This window comes from Eublepharis macularius, chromosome 13 (genome assembly GCF_028583425.1).
Source record: "Eublepharis macularius isolate TG4126 chromosome 13, MPM_Emac_v1.0, whole genome shotgun sequence".
Classification (NCBI taxonomy): domain Eukaryota; kingdom Metazoa; phylum Chordata; class Lepidosauria; order Squamata; family Eublepharidae; genus Eublepharis; species Eublepharis macularius.
The window spans coordinates 48,149,488-48,168,250 of record NC_072802.1 but is presented as its reverse complement, the minus strand read 5'-3'; the positions used below and the strand labels follow the sequence as shown (position 1 = coordinate 48,168,250).

The 18,763-nt window shown below is 44.9% G+C and overlaps 1 protein-coding gene across 2 annotated transcripts in view; it reads left to right on the top strand.

Moving 5' to 3' along the window:
- The window catches only part of SCARF2 (scavenger receptor class F member 2), a 65,014-nt gene that overhangs the window by 38,114 nt on the left and 8,137 nt on the right, over positions 1–18,763 (top strand). For both annotated transcript variants that reach the window (XM_054997105.1, XM_054997107.1), the window contains one exon: positions 1,227–1,345. In XM_054997105.1, the coding sequence (XP_054853080.1) occupies positions 1,227–1,345 (119 nt within the window). The remainder of the gene's footprint in view (positions 1–1,226; positions 1,346–18,763) is intronic.

Sequence of the window (18,763 nt, the reverse complement as noted above, 5' to 3'; positions counted from 1 at the left end):
TAGATTTCTGTCCTGCCTTTCCATTAGTTTCCTTACGGTGCATAGCAGATTTTTAAAAAAATGTAAAAATGGGTTGCATTAAAATGGACACAATAGAGAATGGTAATCCAGCTCCTTCCTCCACAGCTGGATGCTTATTGCTATTTCTGGGTACTGTACTTAGACCAGGGACAGCCAGTTTCTTTGGTCCTAATGTCTACCTGTAAAGCAACATCTACCTGTGAAGATGATGTGCCAGCAAAGTGGGAGAGAGTCATACTTGGCCAAACACACTTGAAGCCAGCCACGCCCAAAGATTCTGCCAGCACCTCAGGAGGACTCGGCTGGTGGCTGTGCAGGTCTGGGATACAGTGAAAGGCATACGCTGATTGATTGATTTGATTTCTAGCCCACCCTCCCCGTAACCAGGCTCAGGGTGGATTACAACAGATAAAATTCAGCAAATATAAATACATTTAAAAATAACAATAAAATCACATCTTCAAACAGCATAAAATACAGTTCCAAGGTTGCGGGCCATTCCACCCCTGCTAAAGCGTACGGGGGGAGGGGTGTTTCAGCTATTCCGATCACTATGATCTCTCATGTGGCAAGGCCACGTGGCTGTGGTTGTTGCCTTCTCCCTCACAGCTGGTTCCCGCAGTGCAGCCAGAGCCTCAGCCACTTGGATGGAGATCTGGCCTTGAATGCTGAGCAAGGTGGTCTGGTGAGCTGCTGACCCCAAAATCAGAGACAAACCTCTTCCTGCCTTCAGTCTTACACTGTAAGAGATGACATCTGCTAGACAAGGCAAGACATACAAGGCAAAGGTAGAGATCAGCTTTGGGAATGCCAAAGTGAAAAGGAAGCTATTAATAAACTTTAAATATGCTACTAAAAAAAGTCAGAGGGGGGCTGAGTTCCAGAGGGTAGGAGGTAGCAAGAGGGAAAGGTTGCACTTGGGGAATGGAGGGTTTAATCTGGTGGTTGTAGGAGACCCAAGGTACCATGAGAGCAAAGGGAACAACAAAGGCCAAAGAGAGTGGTGTAGAGTGAGAGTAAAAGAATAAAGATATTGGAGGTCTATAAAAGAAGTTTGGGTAGAATGGGCAAAGAAATGGATGACCGTTTTAGGGAACACAAAGAGACAATCTCATTGTGTTTCATCAGAAGTCCGCATCACAGAATCTGCATCCGTGCTGTATCATTTGCCAGAAGTCTAACCAAACACCTGGCTTCCTCTGCAGCACAAATCAGGACCCAGTCAACAAGAAGTCCCCAAGACATTTTTGTGGCAGGTTCAGCCAGATCAGCATGAAACTCCCCCGGATTCCTCTTCGCCGTCAGAAATTACCCAAAGTTGTTGGTAAGAAACCCGCAATATCAGTTGAATGGCATGTGTTACCTAAATGAGAGCTCTAACTTGGTTCCATCCTGTTAACAGTTTCATATGATAAAAATTGGAAGGGAATATCTATCCACCAGTAAAACTAAATTTTGTGTCATTGTCAGTGGGGTAATTGCAAGGCATCTTCATTTATCAGTCAGGTTGCTAAAATAAAAAAAAAGTGTGTGTGTGTGTGCGCGTGCGCGTGCGTGTGCATGCACGTGCATGTAAAGTGCCATCAAGTTGCAGCTGACGTTTGGAGACCCCTTAGGGTTTTCAACGCATGAGAGGAGCAAAGGTGGTTTGCCCTTGCCTGCCTCTGCTTAGCGACCCTGGACTTCTTTGGTGGTCTCCCAGATCTGACTCTGCATAGCTTCTGAGATCTGACAAGATTGGGCTAGCCTGGGCCATACAGGTCAGGACAACAGAAGGATGGGACCCATGTTTTAAAAGTCTGGTAATGACAACACATGCTTGGTTTAGAATCCTAGATAGCAGAAATAACGGAAAGGTGAGCCCGCTGATATCACATTCTGTTCAGGCCAAAGACATTTCATTTGCTTAAAATCTGTGAGCTGTGTGGATTAAGACACGGGATAAGTCTGGCAGGAAAAAACGACAGCTTGTCTAGCTACTGGCAGGGCTGTGTATTATGTTGCAAGCCTGCAAGAGCACAGAGAGAACCAGATGGGGTACACACGTCAGCTTCCTATGAATCTCTGCTTTGTCATCTTTGTTTTAAAAAGAGGAAAGTATCTTGCCCTTTTGGGTGAAAGTGTGTAGGCAGTACCTGATAAAACTGCAGAGTTGCTTAAAAATCTTTCCCAGTGGTTGGTTTGAGTTCAGAGCAGTGGCATACTCTCTGCTCCTCTCCAAACAAAACAGGAATATATTATGGGAAAAGTAACACCTTTGGAATGATGAAAATAAGAGCAATTGTGCAAATTAATTCAGATTATTTGCCCACATTGCAGAATTTGGTTTAGAATGCATGTTGCCTGGGCACAGAATTGTTACATATGCAAAGGACATTCATATCCCTGAGGACTAAAGTCTAATATTAACCTGAAATGAGGAAGGGGCATTTCAGAAATACTATTTTTCTCTCCCAATCATTTTTGCACCCCACTGCAAGACGTTTTTATTACTAGGGCAACCATTGCAACACTTCCTCCCCAGTCTTGTGTGTACTTGACTAGTTGGGGCAGCAACTAGTTGGGGCATTAAAAGTAATGTGGTACAGATATCCCTGTGTGCCTCACACAGTGGTGATGGCTGGTGGACCTACCAGCACAGCTAACAAGATGAACCCCATTGATTTGACAGTAGGGATACATCCCCCGTTTTGGGAGTGAGAGCAGTAGGGAGGGCTTCATTTCCCCTCCCTGATGTTGTCCCATAGTTAAATCTGATTAGCTAAATGGTGCAGTGACATTATCACATTCAGTACACCCCAGTTTGCTGGGATCATACAAGATGAAGCCTTTTGGAAGTTAAAAAATATCTCCAATTCAGCAGCAGCAAATTGAGGGGAACAATGTCTGTGATCAGGCACAGGAAAACGTGCAAAAGATCACAAAGCAGAACATGGTTTTTTGCGCAAAAAAAAACACCCTTCTCAAATTCCAGCAACTTTTGTATGCAAAAATTAAATATGCAAAAATTCAGAGCAGCACACGTGGAAGCTTGATTCCAAACTGTCCCATCTTTAAATGTCAGGGCTGTATATTGTATATCTGGCTGTGCTGAGAACTGCCTCCCACTCTATTGAATGGGGGGCACAGTGGGACCTCCCCGCCCCTTCAAGGCTGTGGCTTGAGCGGCAGAAACCGTTTTCCCACTGAAACGATAACAAGGGCAGTGTTTACAGAGGCCCACCGGGCGGAGTTTTTTTAAAACTGAGAATAGAGACTCCTTTTGTGAAGCAGAGCTGGCTACGGGCACTGACTGAATGGGTCTGTGTATGTGCATTTCCTGGCGCTTGCTGCTGGTCAGAGGTTTTGTATAAACAGGGATGGTGAGAGCTTCCCCTGCCCCCCCCCACCTCTGTTTGCAAGAAGGCTGCTCTCTTCTCTGGGGGTGCAGATGGGGAAGGAGGTTGCTTTGTGCAGTGTGGGTTTGGACAGCTTCACACAGGGCCTTGAGAAGAAATTCTGTTTCCTCATTCATCCCTACTAGCTCCCACCCCACTCCCCAAAAAAACTTTGCATGAGGATGCCCCACTGGATCAGATCCTCTAATGCAGCACAACAACAGCCAGCATGAGGGGCTCTAGAAAGCTGAAGAGCAGATTATGAAGATGACAGCTGTCCCTTGTTGCTCTGTCTCTAAATATCTTGTCGTCAGGGATAGACTGCCTCCATAAGTGCAGGTTCTATTTAACTATGATGGTTATGATTGATCTCACCTACCTGCATTTGTTTAACACTATTTTAAAAGCTGTCCAAGCACATGGCTGTCCCATTTTGTACCACTTAGTTGCATATTCTGTCTATTACACATACACATTTTTCATATTTCCCCACCACTACCATTGTTAGTAATCATTGGCAATGACTGACTGCTGCAGTTCAGATGTTACATGAAACTGTGGTTTAATTAAACATACTATGATTTGTGCGACTGTCTGAATGCAGGCTGCTCTACAGCTTTGGTTGTTTAGGGGTCATTAAACCACGAACTGAAACCATGTTTAGTAGCTGGCTTGTTGTTGACCAAAGATAGTCTTAGCTATGGTTTCACTTAGTGTATGAACATGGATGTCAGTGCTTAGTCCTGGCTTATTTCCCATGGCTGCCCTGTCACAGAGTATAACCATCTACAACTCTTGGGAAGAGACAGGGGAAAGAACAAAGGCAATGAGGGAGTGGAGTCCTACACCAGTCCTACCACTTCACTGAGCAAAGGTTATTCATCTATTTATTAAAATATTTATACCACACTTTTCTTTTTGGCTCAAGTTTGAAGCCTTCCTCCAACTTAAGTGGCTTTTCCATTGGAGGAAGGCTTCACAGAGGATGGTTGGATCCACCCCACTGAAAACAGCATCTGCTGAGGCCAACCATGATTTGAAAGATCATCTATGAGCCAAATTTGGTTTCACAAATTAACTGATGTTAGTTCCTATGACTCCTTTCCATTCAGTCTTCCTTCAACAGAGAAAGATGTCTTCCAAATACAGAATGACTTTCCCCCGCAATGGAGACAGGCTTTTCTCCATCAGAAGGCTTGTTTGTTGTTGAAGGAAGTCTTTTTCTGTGGGAGGAAGAGTTGGTGGAGAAGAGTCATGGGGTTAGAGGTGTGCAGTAGCAAAATAATTGTTTTAATTCTGTGTCGGGATCGTCAAGATTATAATTTTTTGTAAAATATTGGGATTATTCTGGAAAGTCATTCCGGAAATATCAGAACAATACTCCCAATATTTAATCAAAATTATAATCATGCCCTTTCCAGCTTTGCCATAGGGAATGAAAATGGGAGAAGGACAGGAAGGAGAGAAAGGAAGGGTCCTTGGCCTCCAGCTGATTGGTGGCACATCTGCCCTTTAAACAGCCATTATTTTTAAGAAGGAGGCCTGGTTTACCCCACTGAAGATAACAACTCTTTAAAATTTAAAGCACAAATGAACTGTCAACCAGCTAGAGAACGCACCCCTACCTGTTCTTGTCTCTCTGGCAGGATCCTTGATTCCAGTATTATTCGGATTAGTAATATCAGGAATCATGTTGAGGAGGCAGGAGCAGTATTGGATATTGCCCGTCCAGTGTATGAAATATTGGGCTTTTTATTGTGTTGGCGATATCAAATTGCACACTCCTGCATAGGATCCAAAAGTGGAAAGGAGTTACAGGATCCAATGTTTATAATTAAAATAGGCATGAGAATTGCTAAGATAATGTGTGAGAGGCATTTCACACCAAAAAAAAATCTGTAAATTCTCTATAAAAGTGCTAAATACAAGTATTCTGTATAAATCTGCATAAGTTTCAACTCTTAAAAAAGAAATCACACCCATGCTTCTGAGCCCTGCACGGAATAACACTTCCCTCACCGCTACATCTGGGATTAGGAAGAAGAGCTTCCAGTTCAGGTAATACTGTTTAGAGGCAGGCAGGAGCCCCTGTACCTTCTCACTGAAACCTGGAGAACTTGCCTGTCACCATCCACCATATTGGGACAGGAGGCTGCATTGTTGGTGCAGAGTAGCCAGTGTGTTACAGTACTTAGAGTGTTGGACTAAGAGCCAAACTAGATGTGACGGCATCCTCATGGCCGCCAAGGGGACACCGCTGCCATTTAAAAGTGATTTTGAAATGATGCAAGGGCCCGATCATCAGGCCTGCAACACACCAGGCTGAAGCACTCTTGTCCACCCCCCACCCTGCTCGCCTTTTCAAGTGCTGAAACAGCTACACGTGCATGCTCCCTTGGCTGCTTTGGCAGTTGCAAAAGTATGGGAGAGGGGGACAAGAGTGTCACTCTGGGCCATGGCCCCCATGGCATTTTCAAATCACTTTAAAATGGTGGCAGCCATAAAGACCCCATCACATCTAGTTTGCCTCTGAGATCTAGGAGACACGTTCAAATTCCCACTCTGCCATGAAGCTATGTAGGCGACCTTGGGTCAGTTCCCAGCTTGGATCCTGCTGAACATTTTCACAGACAGAAAGATTCGTACATGTGGAACTTGACTCCGCCATCTCCACTGAAGCAAAAAATGCCACCTCAAATGTCCTGGCTGCAGCAAGAATGCATCTTTCTTGCCTGTCCACAAAATGCCTCCCCCTCCAGCTGCAGCAAGAACATGACTTTCTCTCTTCCATCCTCCCTCTCCATCCAAAATAAATCCCCCCTGAAATGTCCTGGAATTGCAGCAGGAGGGGAGGGGGAGACAAGAAAATCATGCTCCATGGATGGAAGTCCTTTCAGCTATGGAAATTTTCATCAGGATCCAAGCCCCACATTCTCCACCTAACCGAACTCACAGGGTTATTGTATAGACAAACAATGAAGAAGAGAGAATGACAGATCTGTCAACCTTTAGGTGGGATCTTGAGTTCTAGAATTACAACTAATCTCCTGACTACAGAGATCATTTCCCCAGGAGAAAATGGCAGCTTCAAAGAGTGGACTCTATGACATCCCATCCCTGCTGAGCTCCTTCCCAAACTCCACCCTCCTAGGCTCCTCTCCTAAATCTCCAGGAAACTCCCAACCTGGAGTTAGCAACCTTAGAAAATTCTATACGTTCTCCTAAGTTCCGTGGAGGAAAGGCAGGAGAAAAATCTAGACAGATGGAGAGAAAGAAGAGAGCACATCTGCTTGGCATGCAGAAGTTTCCACATTCAGTCATTGGCACTCCAAGGGAGAGAGGCAAAGTAGACAATTCTGGACTAGAGGGACTCATGATATGACAGTATAAAGCAGTTTTCAGATGTTGCCCTCTCTCTTCTACCCCCTTTCCTCCCCAAAAGCCCTTTGATGCAATTATCAAAGGGTTCTGTAGTCTAAGAGATCACTGGCAGCCCCAGCCTGAGATATTAAAAAGCTCATTAACCCCCGTTGCCAGTGTGTGCTCTCCTGTCTGTGTGCACACACTCCAAGGCAAGCTTTGCCGCAAAGCTTCGCTCGACTGCCAGAGGGGCTGTTATTTCATTGGAATGAAATGCTTTGGTCACGGGCTCCTTTGTTTTGCTTGGCGCACAGGCCTCGCCATATGTTCTTCTTATTATCCAGTGGAGGGCCGAGGTCTGGTACGACAGCAGAGAGCAGAGGGGAGGGAGCCCGAACTGGAGCTGCTGGGAGACTCTCTACCTGCTTTTTTTATTTTTAAGAAACTGGTATGAAATAACAAGCTAGTAAACGGTTTGAAGAGTTTTCAGTACATTTGTTGTTGCAGTAGGGAAAAGCAAGAAGATCTATTCCATACAGTGAATTAAAAAAAATTAGCACTTATGGCTAGAAATTGGCAGCTCCTGATAAAATGCAAGGGAGGGGCAGAGCAGGACCTGCATTGAGTCTCCGAGGTTCGTTTCTGGCCTTATCTCTTCAAGACTATCAGCAGCAGACTTACACTGCCATCTTAAGCACAGTTACAACTTTCTAAATCCATTGAAGCCACTGGACTTAGAAGGATGTTAGTCTGCATAGGTCAAGCACTGTAAATGATGCAGTTATGTGTGCTCAGCTTGTGTATTTCAAAGCATACATCTTGGCTTTTCTTTTTGCAAAGTTTTGCTTTTTTAAAAAAAAAATAAAAATAATTTGTTGTATACCCGTCCTTGATTAACATGATCCTTTTCCTCCCAGTGGGCACGGATACGCCAAATTAGGAGTGCCATTCCCCCACCCGGGACGGGGGATCCTCTGCTCCCACCCACCCCCCGCCCCCACTTACTTGGCCAGCAGGGGGGCGCGCTTCCTGGGGCACCTCTCCAGGAGGTGCAACACACCCCCAGGTGGCACAGCATGCTCCCACCCCTACAGCAGCCCGATTCAGGCCAAAGTGTGCCCCACAGCAGGCCCATTTCAGGCCAAATCGCACCCTGCAGCAGGCCGATTCAGCCCCTTGGTGAATGCAGGAGCCGCCCTTTGACCCACACAATGACATCACTTCCCAGAAGTGAAGTCATTACACAAGCCGAGGTAAGTGCCAGGCTCTCAATCTCCTGCTGTGGGAGTCAGGAGACCTGGCAACCCTACACCAAATGCAGCCAGGGCAGTGATACATAGGTCTTGGTCTCTTTGACAGCATTATTGACAGCCATCAATCTTCTGTAGTTGATACAAGTGCATATATAGACATTCGCTTGGACAACCATATTTTATGGGATTTCAGTCCAAGGGGTGCATTTTCAGCACCTTGGCTGCCAGTGGCCTGGTAGCAAAAGAAAAAAGGGCTACCTGGTTGCATCAGACTTGGGTCCATTTAGTCCAGCATTCTGTTTTCAAGAGAAGCCAGCCTGGTGCCTCAAGGAAGCTCTTGGGAGTTTGTACCCAGTATATGGTTTTCAGTGATAATATAGCCTCCATACAGGGCATGTCTGGAAGGCACTTGATGCAACTCATCTGCTGAAGATATGCAGAACTGAGTGTGACCAGCATCTACCTGGGAGATCTTTTGGGAATAGCCTGGGAGAAAAGTGGAGTACCATGGGAGTAAGATGGAGTAACATAGCAGCAACCAGGAAGGGGGAAGAAAGTTGGTAATTATATATTATTTGTGTTAGCTGTATGGACAACAGAGAAACAAAAACATGTTTTATTTAGCTTCTCTGAATAACTTCTTTAGGCAGCTAACAAATAAAAGGCACGCATTTTAAACAATGCATAAATAGAGCAGTTTTTAAGTAATTCAACAAAATTTATCTCTAGAAATAAAAACATCCCAATATAAATGTTTAAAGCAGCAGCCCATCAATAAAATCAAGAGTGCCAAAGAACTGTAGGCATAAAAGTAGGCCATAAAAGCATCAGTGGGTGAGAAAATAGGTCAGGCTCAATACAGTGAAACATCAGAATAAAACACATCGAGCTCATACAACATCTTACAGACTCCTTACATCCAAGCATGTACAAATTATGTGCACACAAATTATATTTGCAGTGAGTTTCCAAGTGAACACCCGTTTAGAGCAATTCCTTAATCAGGTATTGTAAACGATATCCTCCCAGAATCTATGCTTCAAGGCCACCATAAAAAGGCAGAGATGCTTTAAGACACAATAGTAATGAACACAGTGAAAAATGATTCGCAGATTATATGGTTCTATCAATTATTGTAAATCAATGCACCCAATCAAGGGAATGCCAAATACCATGCAAGCTGAGGTTTAAAGGATTGAGTAACTTGCATTCTTCGTGCATCTATCCAATGAGAATGCAGCTAGCAGGCATACGCCTTGAAATGCAACTAACCACGTACTGAAAAGTCTGTATGGAGATACAATATCTTCAATCAGTATAGTGCTCATGATTTAGAATGAATTGAACACTTTGGTTTTAAAAACCCAAATAAATACTCATCATATTTGAGACTGTAATTTTTCTACACTGCGATCCTAAGAATACTTCCCTGCACGTTAGACTTGTTGAATAGACATTTGTTGGATTTTGCTTAGGATTGCTTCCCCACTTAACAAACTTAAAACCTTCTTCAGGAAGGTTATCAGAGCTTACTTAAGCTTGTTACGTTTTCTCAGATTGATGCAGCAGTATCTAAATACATGATATGGTAGACCCTCACCATTCACGTGCCGAATACATAAATATAGCTAACATCTGCTGATAGACTCCTCTTCCGTGTATTCGTCTAATTTTAGCATTTAAATAGAGTCAATGGAGAGATGTTTTCTTCTCTCACAGCAAGCAGAATTGAATGATATACAAGCACCTGGGAGCTAAAAATAACTCCCCCACCTCCCGCCTTTGCTGGAGTCCTTCCCATCTCTTCTGCTCACATGCCCTGGCTCTGTGGCAAGGGGACAGGTTCCTGGACAGGCAGAACCTTTCTATCTCCCTGCTAAGGAAATCTGTTTATGCAGTGGCTAAGGAAGTCATTCATTCTGTGCTGGGCAGGGAGTGGGGGGGGGGATTGAAAGCGCCTTTTAATCCAGCAGGGATCTCTGTCACTACACTTTTGCAACATTCCCACCCCCGTCCCCAAGAAAGGGAAGTGAAGAGATGGGTTTCTGCTGGCTCTTTTTCTATGCAGGAAGGAACAAATAGAAGTCGTGTTACCTTTAGCTTTGGCAGAGCCAAAAAAAGGGCTTATCCAGCTGCAAGAGGCAAAATGGAGGTGCCTGCCTGAACACCAGCTGTCGGCGAGCCAAGGCACAGCTTCACAGAATGCTGCATGGCCTTCACAGCCTCATTGCTGGTGATCAGAAGCTCATCTCAGTTGGTCACAGTGGCCTACTCCTGTCTTGCCTCACACAAAACTCAGTGCGGAGCAAGTTGCCTGAGCAAGTTCCCCTTCAGGCCTTGGCATCATCTCCAGCTGTCTTGGAAGTGAATGGTGCTCCCTACTACTAAATGAAGGGCAGGCAGTACCCAATGTCTTTTGCAAATGCTGCAGTGTCCTATTTCCATGCCCAGCCCCTCCTCTGGTATATCTACACAAGGCTGGCACTTGCTTTGGGGTACCTTCAGACAAGTTCACAACAGTTCACAAGGTGGCACCCCCTGTGTTTCCTAGCACACACTTGCTTTGTTGCTTCCTGACTCCTTCCACAGTCGAGTGAACATATTAAGCTGCCTTATACCAAGTCAAATGGTCTATTACAGTTCACAATGTCTACTCTGACTGGTCGCGTCTTCCCAGGGACTCTGGTAGAGCTCTTTCTCTTCGCCTATTATCTGATGCTTTTAATTGTGAACGATGGAGTTTCAACTTGGGACCTTCTGCATGCAAAGCAGATTGAACCACGGCCCCTTTCTGATCTTTCTCTTTGCCTCCTTGTTCAACTTTGTCCCATTCACACTCCCTCCTTTCCTACTTGTTCCTTTGACCTCTTTCACACCCTTCCTTCCCCTTTCTCTGCCACAGGTTCTCTCATAATTCTCTTTGACTTTCACCTCAGAGCCACACTGGTTCTCTAGCAGGCTTCAAGGACAGGTGTACTAAAGGTGATGGGAGGATGAAGTGGATGCAGGGGTGGGATGGGATTGGCAGCCTCCTGCAAAATCCAAGTAGTAGCTGCATCTTAAAGCATGTGCCTGAGAGTCCAGCTTAGCCCCAGATGTCTTCATTAAGGGCTTGTGTTTACTTGAAACTACTTCACAATATCAGCTCCATCACCAGGTGAATCTCACTTAAAAAAAAAAAAGCAAGTTCCTACCCTTATGGTTGCAAAGGAATGCTTGAAAGGATGTGGTTCATGTCTGCCGAAATCTCTGAAGCCATCTGAAGTCTTTGGTAGTTGAACCGGATTTCCAGTGGTTAGGACCAAGGGCTTCGCTTCTTTTTCCCTACCATGACCACCATTGTTGCCTTCACGTTTGGTCTACATGCAAATTTCCTGAAGTTCACCTAGCTGGCTACTGTGGTAAGAGGACTTGTAGGGCCAAAACAGATGCAGCAAAGATTTCAAATGTCTGCCTGTCTGTAAAAGGCAATTGCAAGTAGATAACACCCATGATTTAGAGAGTGGCTTTAACCGTTCAACCCCTGCTTGGTTTTGCTAATTGAAGTCTCCCCACAACCATCACCATGTTATTGTTTAGAAGGAAAATGTTTAGACCTTCGAAAAATCCCCTTTTTTCCCTTTCTTGTGTTAATAACAGCCACCTGAATTGGGGCTATACACGTTTGCTTTTTACAGATACCTGGCAACCCATGATATTCATCACAAGTGTTTTGGCCCCAAGTCTGATCTAGTAAGCATCTCCAAATGTTAATGCATATCAAAACAGGAATAAATTACACAAAATAGTCAAAAAGCAGAATTACACAAATTAAGACTTTATTTCCCTATACAGGCCTCAAACTCCAGCTTTTCTAAGTGCAGGATTTGTTTAGTGCAAAAATATACATAGGACTGGTTCTGGCAACACAGCTTGCCAGAGAATGTTGAATCATTTAACTCCAGGTGAAGAGCCTTTTGTTTAGATGCTGTCCATTTGGAATGTCCATACAGTACACCCAATGCTAACAGCAGTTAGGAATTTGCATTCCAGGGCCAGTGTTCTTGTTTTCCCCTTGCGATGGCTTCCCAACCTTGCCAGCCTCTATTGCCTGATGGTGCCAGCCCATCCCCCATGTCTTTCCTGCTATTTAGCAATTCCCAGTCCCCTTCCAAAATGCCCCAGAACTATAATAATAACAACATTCGATTTATATACCACCCTTCAGGACAACTTAATGCCCACTCAGAGCAATTTACGAAGTGTTATTATTACTCCACAACAATCATCCTGTGAGGTGGGTGGGGCTGAGAGAGCTCCAGAGAACTGTGACTCGCCCAAGGTCACAGCTGGCTTCGTGGAGGAGTGGGGAATCAAACCCAGCTCTCCAGATTAGAGTCCCGTGCTCTTAACCACTACACCAAACTGGCTCTCCTGATGACATGCCAACTACATGTCACTAACCACTACACCAAACCATCCCGATGACATGCTCTTCTGGTTTTGTATCTGACATGGGTAGTCATTTGCCTTTGGAAGAGATTTCAGGGATAGCTTTCTGTTAGTGTGGATTGCTAGAATTGGTATTATTTGAGTTTGTGACACCCCCCCACCCCCAGTTAAATCTGGAGGAGTCAGGGAGAATGCCACTTGCCCCTCACACCAAGGCATGTATATGAACAGGCTGCTGTATAGGCATCAGCCTGCCATTTCACATCTTGTATTAGTTAAGTTTTGAACTATTGTTCTGAACTATTGCCCTTGTATTCTAGGACAGTTCTCTTCCCCCCACCCTCAGTTCATATTTAACTAAAAGTAGATCCTGTTTGATCTTTAAGTATCTCTACATGAAACATCTTACACTCGCATAGAGACACTTTCAGTGTAGAAGTTCTGTCTTGTCTTGCTGCTTTGTGTCCTAGTTGCTTTGCAGGAGCTACTAAACTGATCTGGACTGTTTTTGGTTACAGCCAGTTACCTACAGTGATCAAAAGACATTTTGAGGTGGCCTAAACACCAAATCAAGCTGGGCATAGATAAGTGTTTGTTTGTTTTCCACCATCTTCATTTTGGTCTTTATCTTGTAGATAGCTTGGGGGACTGTCAATAAAAAGTTATTGGTTAAGTCATTGGTTCTCAAACTGGGTTGTAGCCCCAAAGTTTTTTGTGATTCTCTGTAGGTGAGTCATGATGTGGCTCAAACTCCTGAGATTGAAAATGAATATCTAGGCCCTCCTCATTTCAGTGGTGGGAAAAGCATAACAGTGGCAGAATTTCTGTATTCCCTCCTCCTCTCATTTTTCACTCTGCAACTGAGCCCCTGTTCATTCCCAGGTTACCATCACATCTAAGTGTATGATGACACATTACTATATAAGATCCTTGGCACACGGAGGGTTTTAAAATCCTCTTTTGCTCCTACCACAGTCCTGATCCAAACCAGGCCCTCACATGCCTAGTAAGTTCTGAAAACTATTGAAAGCTCCATACATGGAACTCCTGATGTATCGTGTAGTTAAGCCTTCAGCCCCAACATTGCAGGATACGATGGAGTTGGCCTATGCACATTATCTCCTGGACACGCACTGCCAACAGATTGAGGCCTTGCAGTGATGTCCCCCAAATTACAGTAAGTTGAGTAGAGGATCCCACTTCAAAATGTTTGAAAACTGCCAGGTTAATAAGCATAGGCACCTTGGTTGTGATGTTTTACCACCATTCTAGCAAGAATGGGCTCTGTAATATACAGCAAGCAGTGAAGAGTCTGTTGGAGGAGAGTGTAGGCCACTGTCCCTGTTCCCCCACCCCCCACCATGAAATATTGAGGGTATATACTCTGAATGATTTTTTCTGGGAACCGCCATCTCCTGCAGAGCAGCGCTCTGTTTTTGCAATCCAAAATGGCTTACATCCTACAAGCCAGACTAACTGTAGGGCAAAATGTTGGGGGATGGGTGCTTCTTATTTCTGCCCAGTCTTTTGACTAACTTCTTTTCTGACATGAAGGAAAGAAGGTTGAGGCCTGTGTGGCTGGAGCGAGCCCACAAGGCAAGCCATTTAGAATGTGGAGCAGGGACCAATGCTCCTGCAAGGAGGGGGGAAACGAGAGGCCCACAGGAAGTGGCACCGCTTTCTCACAGCCGCTGGCTCAGTGTGATTTATTTGGCAGCGAGTCAGCCAGAACCAGATGTCTGAGTGGAGCAGCTTACAGGAAGGACTGGATCCCGGAGGAGTCCCTCTGCACAGAAGCCCTCCTGTTCAGGGTCTTCTCGCCCCGGCTGCCAAAGCACATGGCCCAGGTGCCTCTGCAGTCCATTTTGTGGTGGCCAAAGGCCAAGCTAAGCGTTAGGCTGCTGATCTCCCACAGTGGATCTCTCAACTTTTTGTTTAACTGAAATGCAGCTGGGGCTGGGGCTGGGGCTGCTGACTTCTTTTGAGCAGTAAGGAGAAGGGGCGTTTAACCTTTTCCTCAGTCAAAATCCCCTCCTCCAATTTCTGTTTGCCTCATTAGGGAAAAAACAGATTTCCTCACCACCACCAGGGGCACACAGCCACCAGGTAGGGTTGCCAGCTCCAGGTCAGGAAATTCCTGGAAACTTTGGGGTAGAGCATGGAGAGGGCAGGGTTCAGGGAGGGGAGATACCTCAGCATGGTATAATGCCGTAGAGTCCACCCTCCAAAGCAGACATTATCTCCAGGGGAACTGATTTCTGTAGCCTGAAGATCAGTTGTAATTCCATGAGATCTTTACCCTACCACCAGGTAGGGTTGCCAGCATCCAAGTGGGGCCTGGAAATCTCCAGGAATTCCATCAGATGTCAAGACAACAGAGATCAGTTCCCCTGGAGAAAATGGCAGGTTTGAAGGGTGAACTGTATGGCATTATATCCTGCTGATCTCCTCTCTTTCCCCAAACCCTGCCAGGCTCCACCCACAAAACCTCCAGGTATTTCCTAACCCAGAGTTGGCAACCCTACCACCAGGGGATGGAGTTTTAATCAGTAAAACAGTGCCAGGGAGAAGTTTAAATATCCACTCAGTTGCTTAAATGCTTTTAAGAAGTTGCTGGCGCCGCAGGTTTTGTTCAGTTACAATCTTTATCTAAATCTACATTGGTTGTTGTGGGTTTTCCGGGCTGTATTGCCGTGGTCTTGGCATTGTAGTTCCTGACGTTTCGCCAGCAGCTGTGGCTGGCATCTTCAGAGGTGTAGCACCAAAAGACAGAGATCTCTCAGTGTCACAGTGTGGAAAAGATGTTGGCAGGTCATTTGTATCTACTCAGGAGTGGTGGGGTTGAGCTGAGTCATCCTGTAAGAGTTTCCCAGGGTGTGGAATGCTAATGGCGGGAGGCTTCACTGTATCCTGAGGAGGTTCTTTTGCATATGGATTGGTGCTTGATGTGCTAATCTTCTCTGCAGGGCTATTGTCAAGTATAGAGTGTTTTGTTAGCCTGGTGTTTTTCAGAACTGGAAACCATGCTCTGTTCATTCTTAAGGTTTCTTCTTTCCTGTTGAAGTTTTGCTTATGCTTCTGAATTTCAATGGCTTCCCTGACAAAGTAGTTGGAAGTGTTGTCCAGTATTTTGGTGTCCTGGAATAAGATACTGTTTGAGTTAGGCTATGTTCAGCCACTGCTGATTTTTCAGGTAGGGCCTGAAGATCTCTCAAAAGTATAACTAATTGCTACACTGCTATCCATCTAAAACTAATCTCCAGACAACAGAGATCAGTTCCCCCTGGAGAAAAGTGGTCATTTGGAGGGGGGAGTCTATGTAGTTGTGCCCCTCTGAAGAACCTTCCCTCCCCCAAAAGATGACTAGATAATGTGAGAGGTTTGTAGAATTATGAGTAGTGTGGCAGGAGTAGATCTTTCTCCTCTCCAATTAAGGTTACTAGTCCCCCGCAATGAAGGAAATGACTAGTAGATACTGAACATACAAAAGAAAAAACTTGTTCAAGCAGCTCAATTAAGTGACAGAACACAGTGTCATGATATGGCCATGTTTGTTGGCCCAGTTGGCTTTAAAGGGGGATTAGACAAATCTCTGTCTATCTGTGGCAGTTAGCTATTGTAGCTAAATGGAACTGCCATGTTCAGAGGCAATATGCATCAGGATGTAAGCAATGAGGGAGAAGTGTTTTGTTCATGTTGCCCATGTTGGGTTTGGCAACTCTACATATGTGATGCTTGTTTTAAAAGAAAACGTGTCTGCCAATGGTTTAGTACTCTGCACATGGTCAAGGTTGTTTTGTCCTTATGTTTTTTTTAAGTTGACAGAAGGGAAAGACCCTCTGCACATGTGCAGTAGCACGACCTGAGATGCCAGGATTTTGAAAACAAAAGAAAAATATCCTTGCTACCCAGATAAAGACAGATGACCACATTCCCTCAAAGGAATTTATTCTGCTGTATGGAGGAATGCACCTCCGAGAGTACCAGAAACTTGCTTTGCCCTTGTCTACAAATGAAGTGACTGAGACATCCATTCCCTTTTCCCATGTTTGGTCTTTAAGATGCTACTCGACCTGAATCTTGCCCATGGAAACTGTAGTTCTCTTTGAGCAGAACTACATGTTGGGATGCAACCATGGGGTTCCATCCCTGTCTTTGCCTTGCAGTGCGTGTGGGAGCAAGGTGCAAAGAATCTCCCCTGCAAACACATAACTGCTGTTTTCCACCAGTTTGGCTACAAGAGAAGAAGAAGCCTGGCTGCAGGGGGAGAGGGACAGCTGGGGCGGGGAGCCACCTGCAGCAGATCAGTGGCCTGGGACAGTTAAACCTTCAACCACCCCACCAAATTATTCTTTCCTGCAAAGGCTCTCCCATTCTATTCCCACTCCTGTATTTATATTAACTAGCAGACAGGTCATTCTGCCCTAATGGAGGGGCTGGGAATTGCTAGAAGTCTCAGCAGCCTCTCCAAACTACAGTACCCATGATTCTTTGAAGAAAACCATGATTTGTAGTGTTCTTAGGTTTATAGTGAGAGAAGAAAAAAGCATGTGGGTTTTAAGGCCCTGAGCAGCAACCACTTTTTATTTAATGATAATGTTATATTTATTATTTAGCAAGCACCTGCATAACTAGATTTTTAAAGAGCTCTTCCTGCAAACTTTTGTTTATCTCCTATCTTTCTTCCAAGGATCTCTGGGTATATTTGGGGTTCTCCCATTTTGTATTCACAGCAGTCCTGGGCTGAGGGACTAGCAGTTGTCTGAAGGTCACCCAGTGGGCTTCATAACTGAGCAGGAATTTGAACTTGACCCTCCCTGGCCTGAATCCAGCTGCCTGTCCACTATACCATGCTGGCTGGGTCCCTGACCTTCTATTGCCTCTCTTGTTTCCTGGGCTGTTCATCTCTTACTCAGCCTGTCTCTTGCCCTCATGTTTTCCCAAGCCCTATTTCCTACACCCTCCCTCCAATACATTTTCAGCATTTGCCTTCTGTTCTTGCAATCACGCCTGGCTCTCTTGCCTGTCCAGACCACCTGGATTGCTGCCAAGAGAGTCAAAACCAGGAGCTCTTGGGATGATCTCACAGCCAGCAAGGTCAGGGCTCCCTCTACTGTCAAAAGAAATTATCTACTTGAATTTACTTGTGTGTGTGTGTGTGTGTTTATATTATATATATGGGAGGGTGTCTCATTGAAATCCAAATCCCAGTGGGATGGCTGTGATAGTCTGTTGAGGGGGGAGGTGGTCTTGTGGAGCCTTAAAACCCACAAAAGCATCTGCTTCGATAAATCTGTTAGTGTGTAAGGTGCAACAAGACTCCTTTTTATTATTGGAATATTTGAATAATCACAAGCATAAGCCAGATCAGAAAAAACTGCCTAACCCTCTCCCCCTGCCCCAATTCTTTGGTTCTGTGTCATATCATATTTAGTAGACTCTGCCCACCTTCCCAGTAATGTTAAATCAGGTTTAGCTGAGGTCAGATTTAACCGTCTCTCCCCCCACCATCCCACCTCCCGTCTAATGAGAGCTGAAGGCACTTTGAAAGAGGGAGTAGTTTGCAGTGTGTGCATTCATCCTACTTTTGCCAATAGGCATAGCAGGTTTTTGACTAGAGGTGACAGGAGGGTAAAAGAAATGTATATGTAATTCCGTGGGAGGTGATGCTTACCATAAGCCAGTTTCTTCTCTCTTAAATAGTTACATGTCTGGAACAAGATCCAGGTAACAATTTGCCTGTGACAAGGAAGAATTACTTCAGGCATATACAAGAGGGTGTTTTTTCCTGAACTGGGGTATTTCTCTTCTCTGCACCCACCTGCTGCCCTAGCATGGCATTGGTATGGATGGGCAGGTGGGCCAATCAACTTCTGTAAGATTTATAAGACTCAGTTACAGAACATCTGTATCTCTTACACATGATTTGGGGAACATATTTGTAGCACATATCAAAAGAAAGGACAATACACAGTGCAGCTGTATTTGGGATGTTTTGTACAATTCTGGTCATTCTATCTCAAAAAGCTAAAAGGTAAGTGCTACCAAAATTATTCAGGGATTGAAACATCTTTCCCATAAAAGAAAAGCCTAAAACACATAGGGCTTTTTATGGAGCAGGGGAGAGGACAAAGGACCAAGCCAGACTTGACACTGAAGAACTATGAGCAGATCCCCAGCCATGTATTTTAGCTACAAAATGCAGCCATGGGCCCCTGATCTGAAATGGGGTTGTGTCTTTTATGTCCCTCCTGAGGCTTAAAACAGTCCCAGGAGGGGAGGCGCATTTCCAATTGGGGAAATGGCATTGTGGGGCAAGGT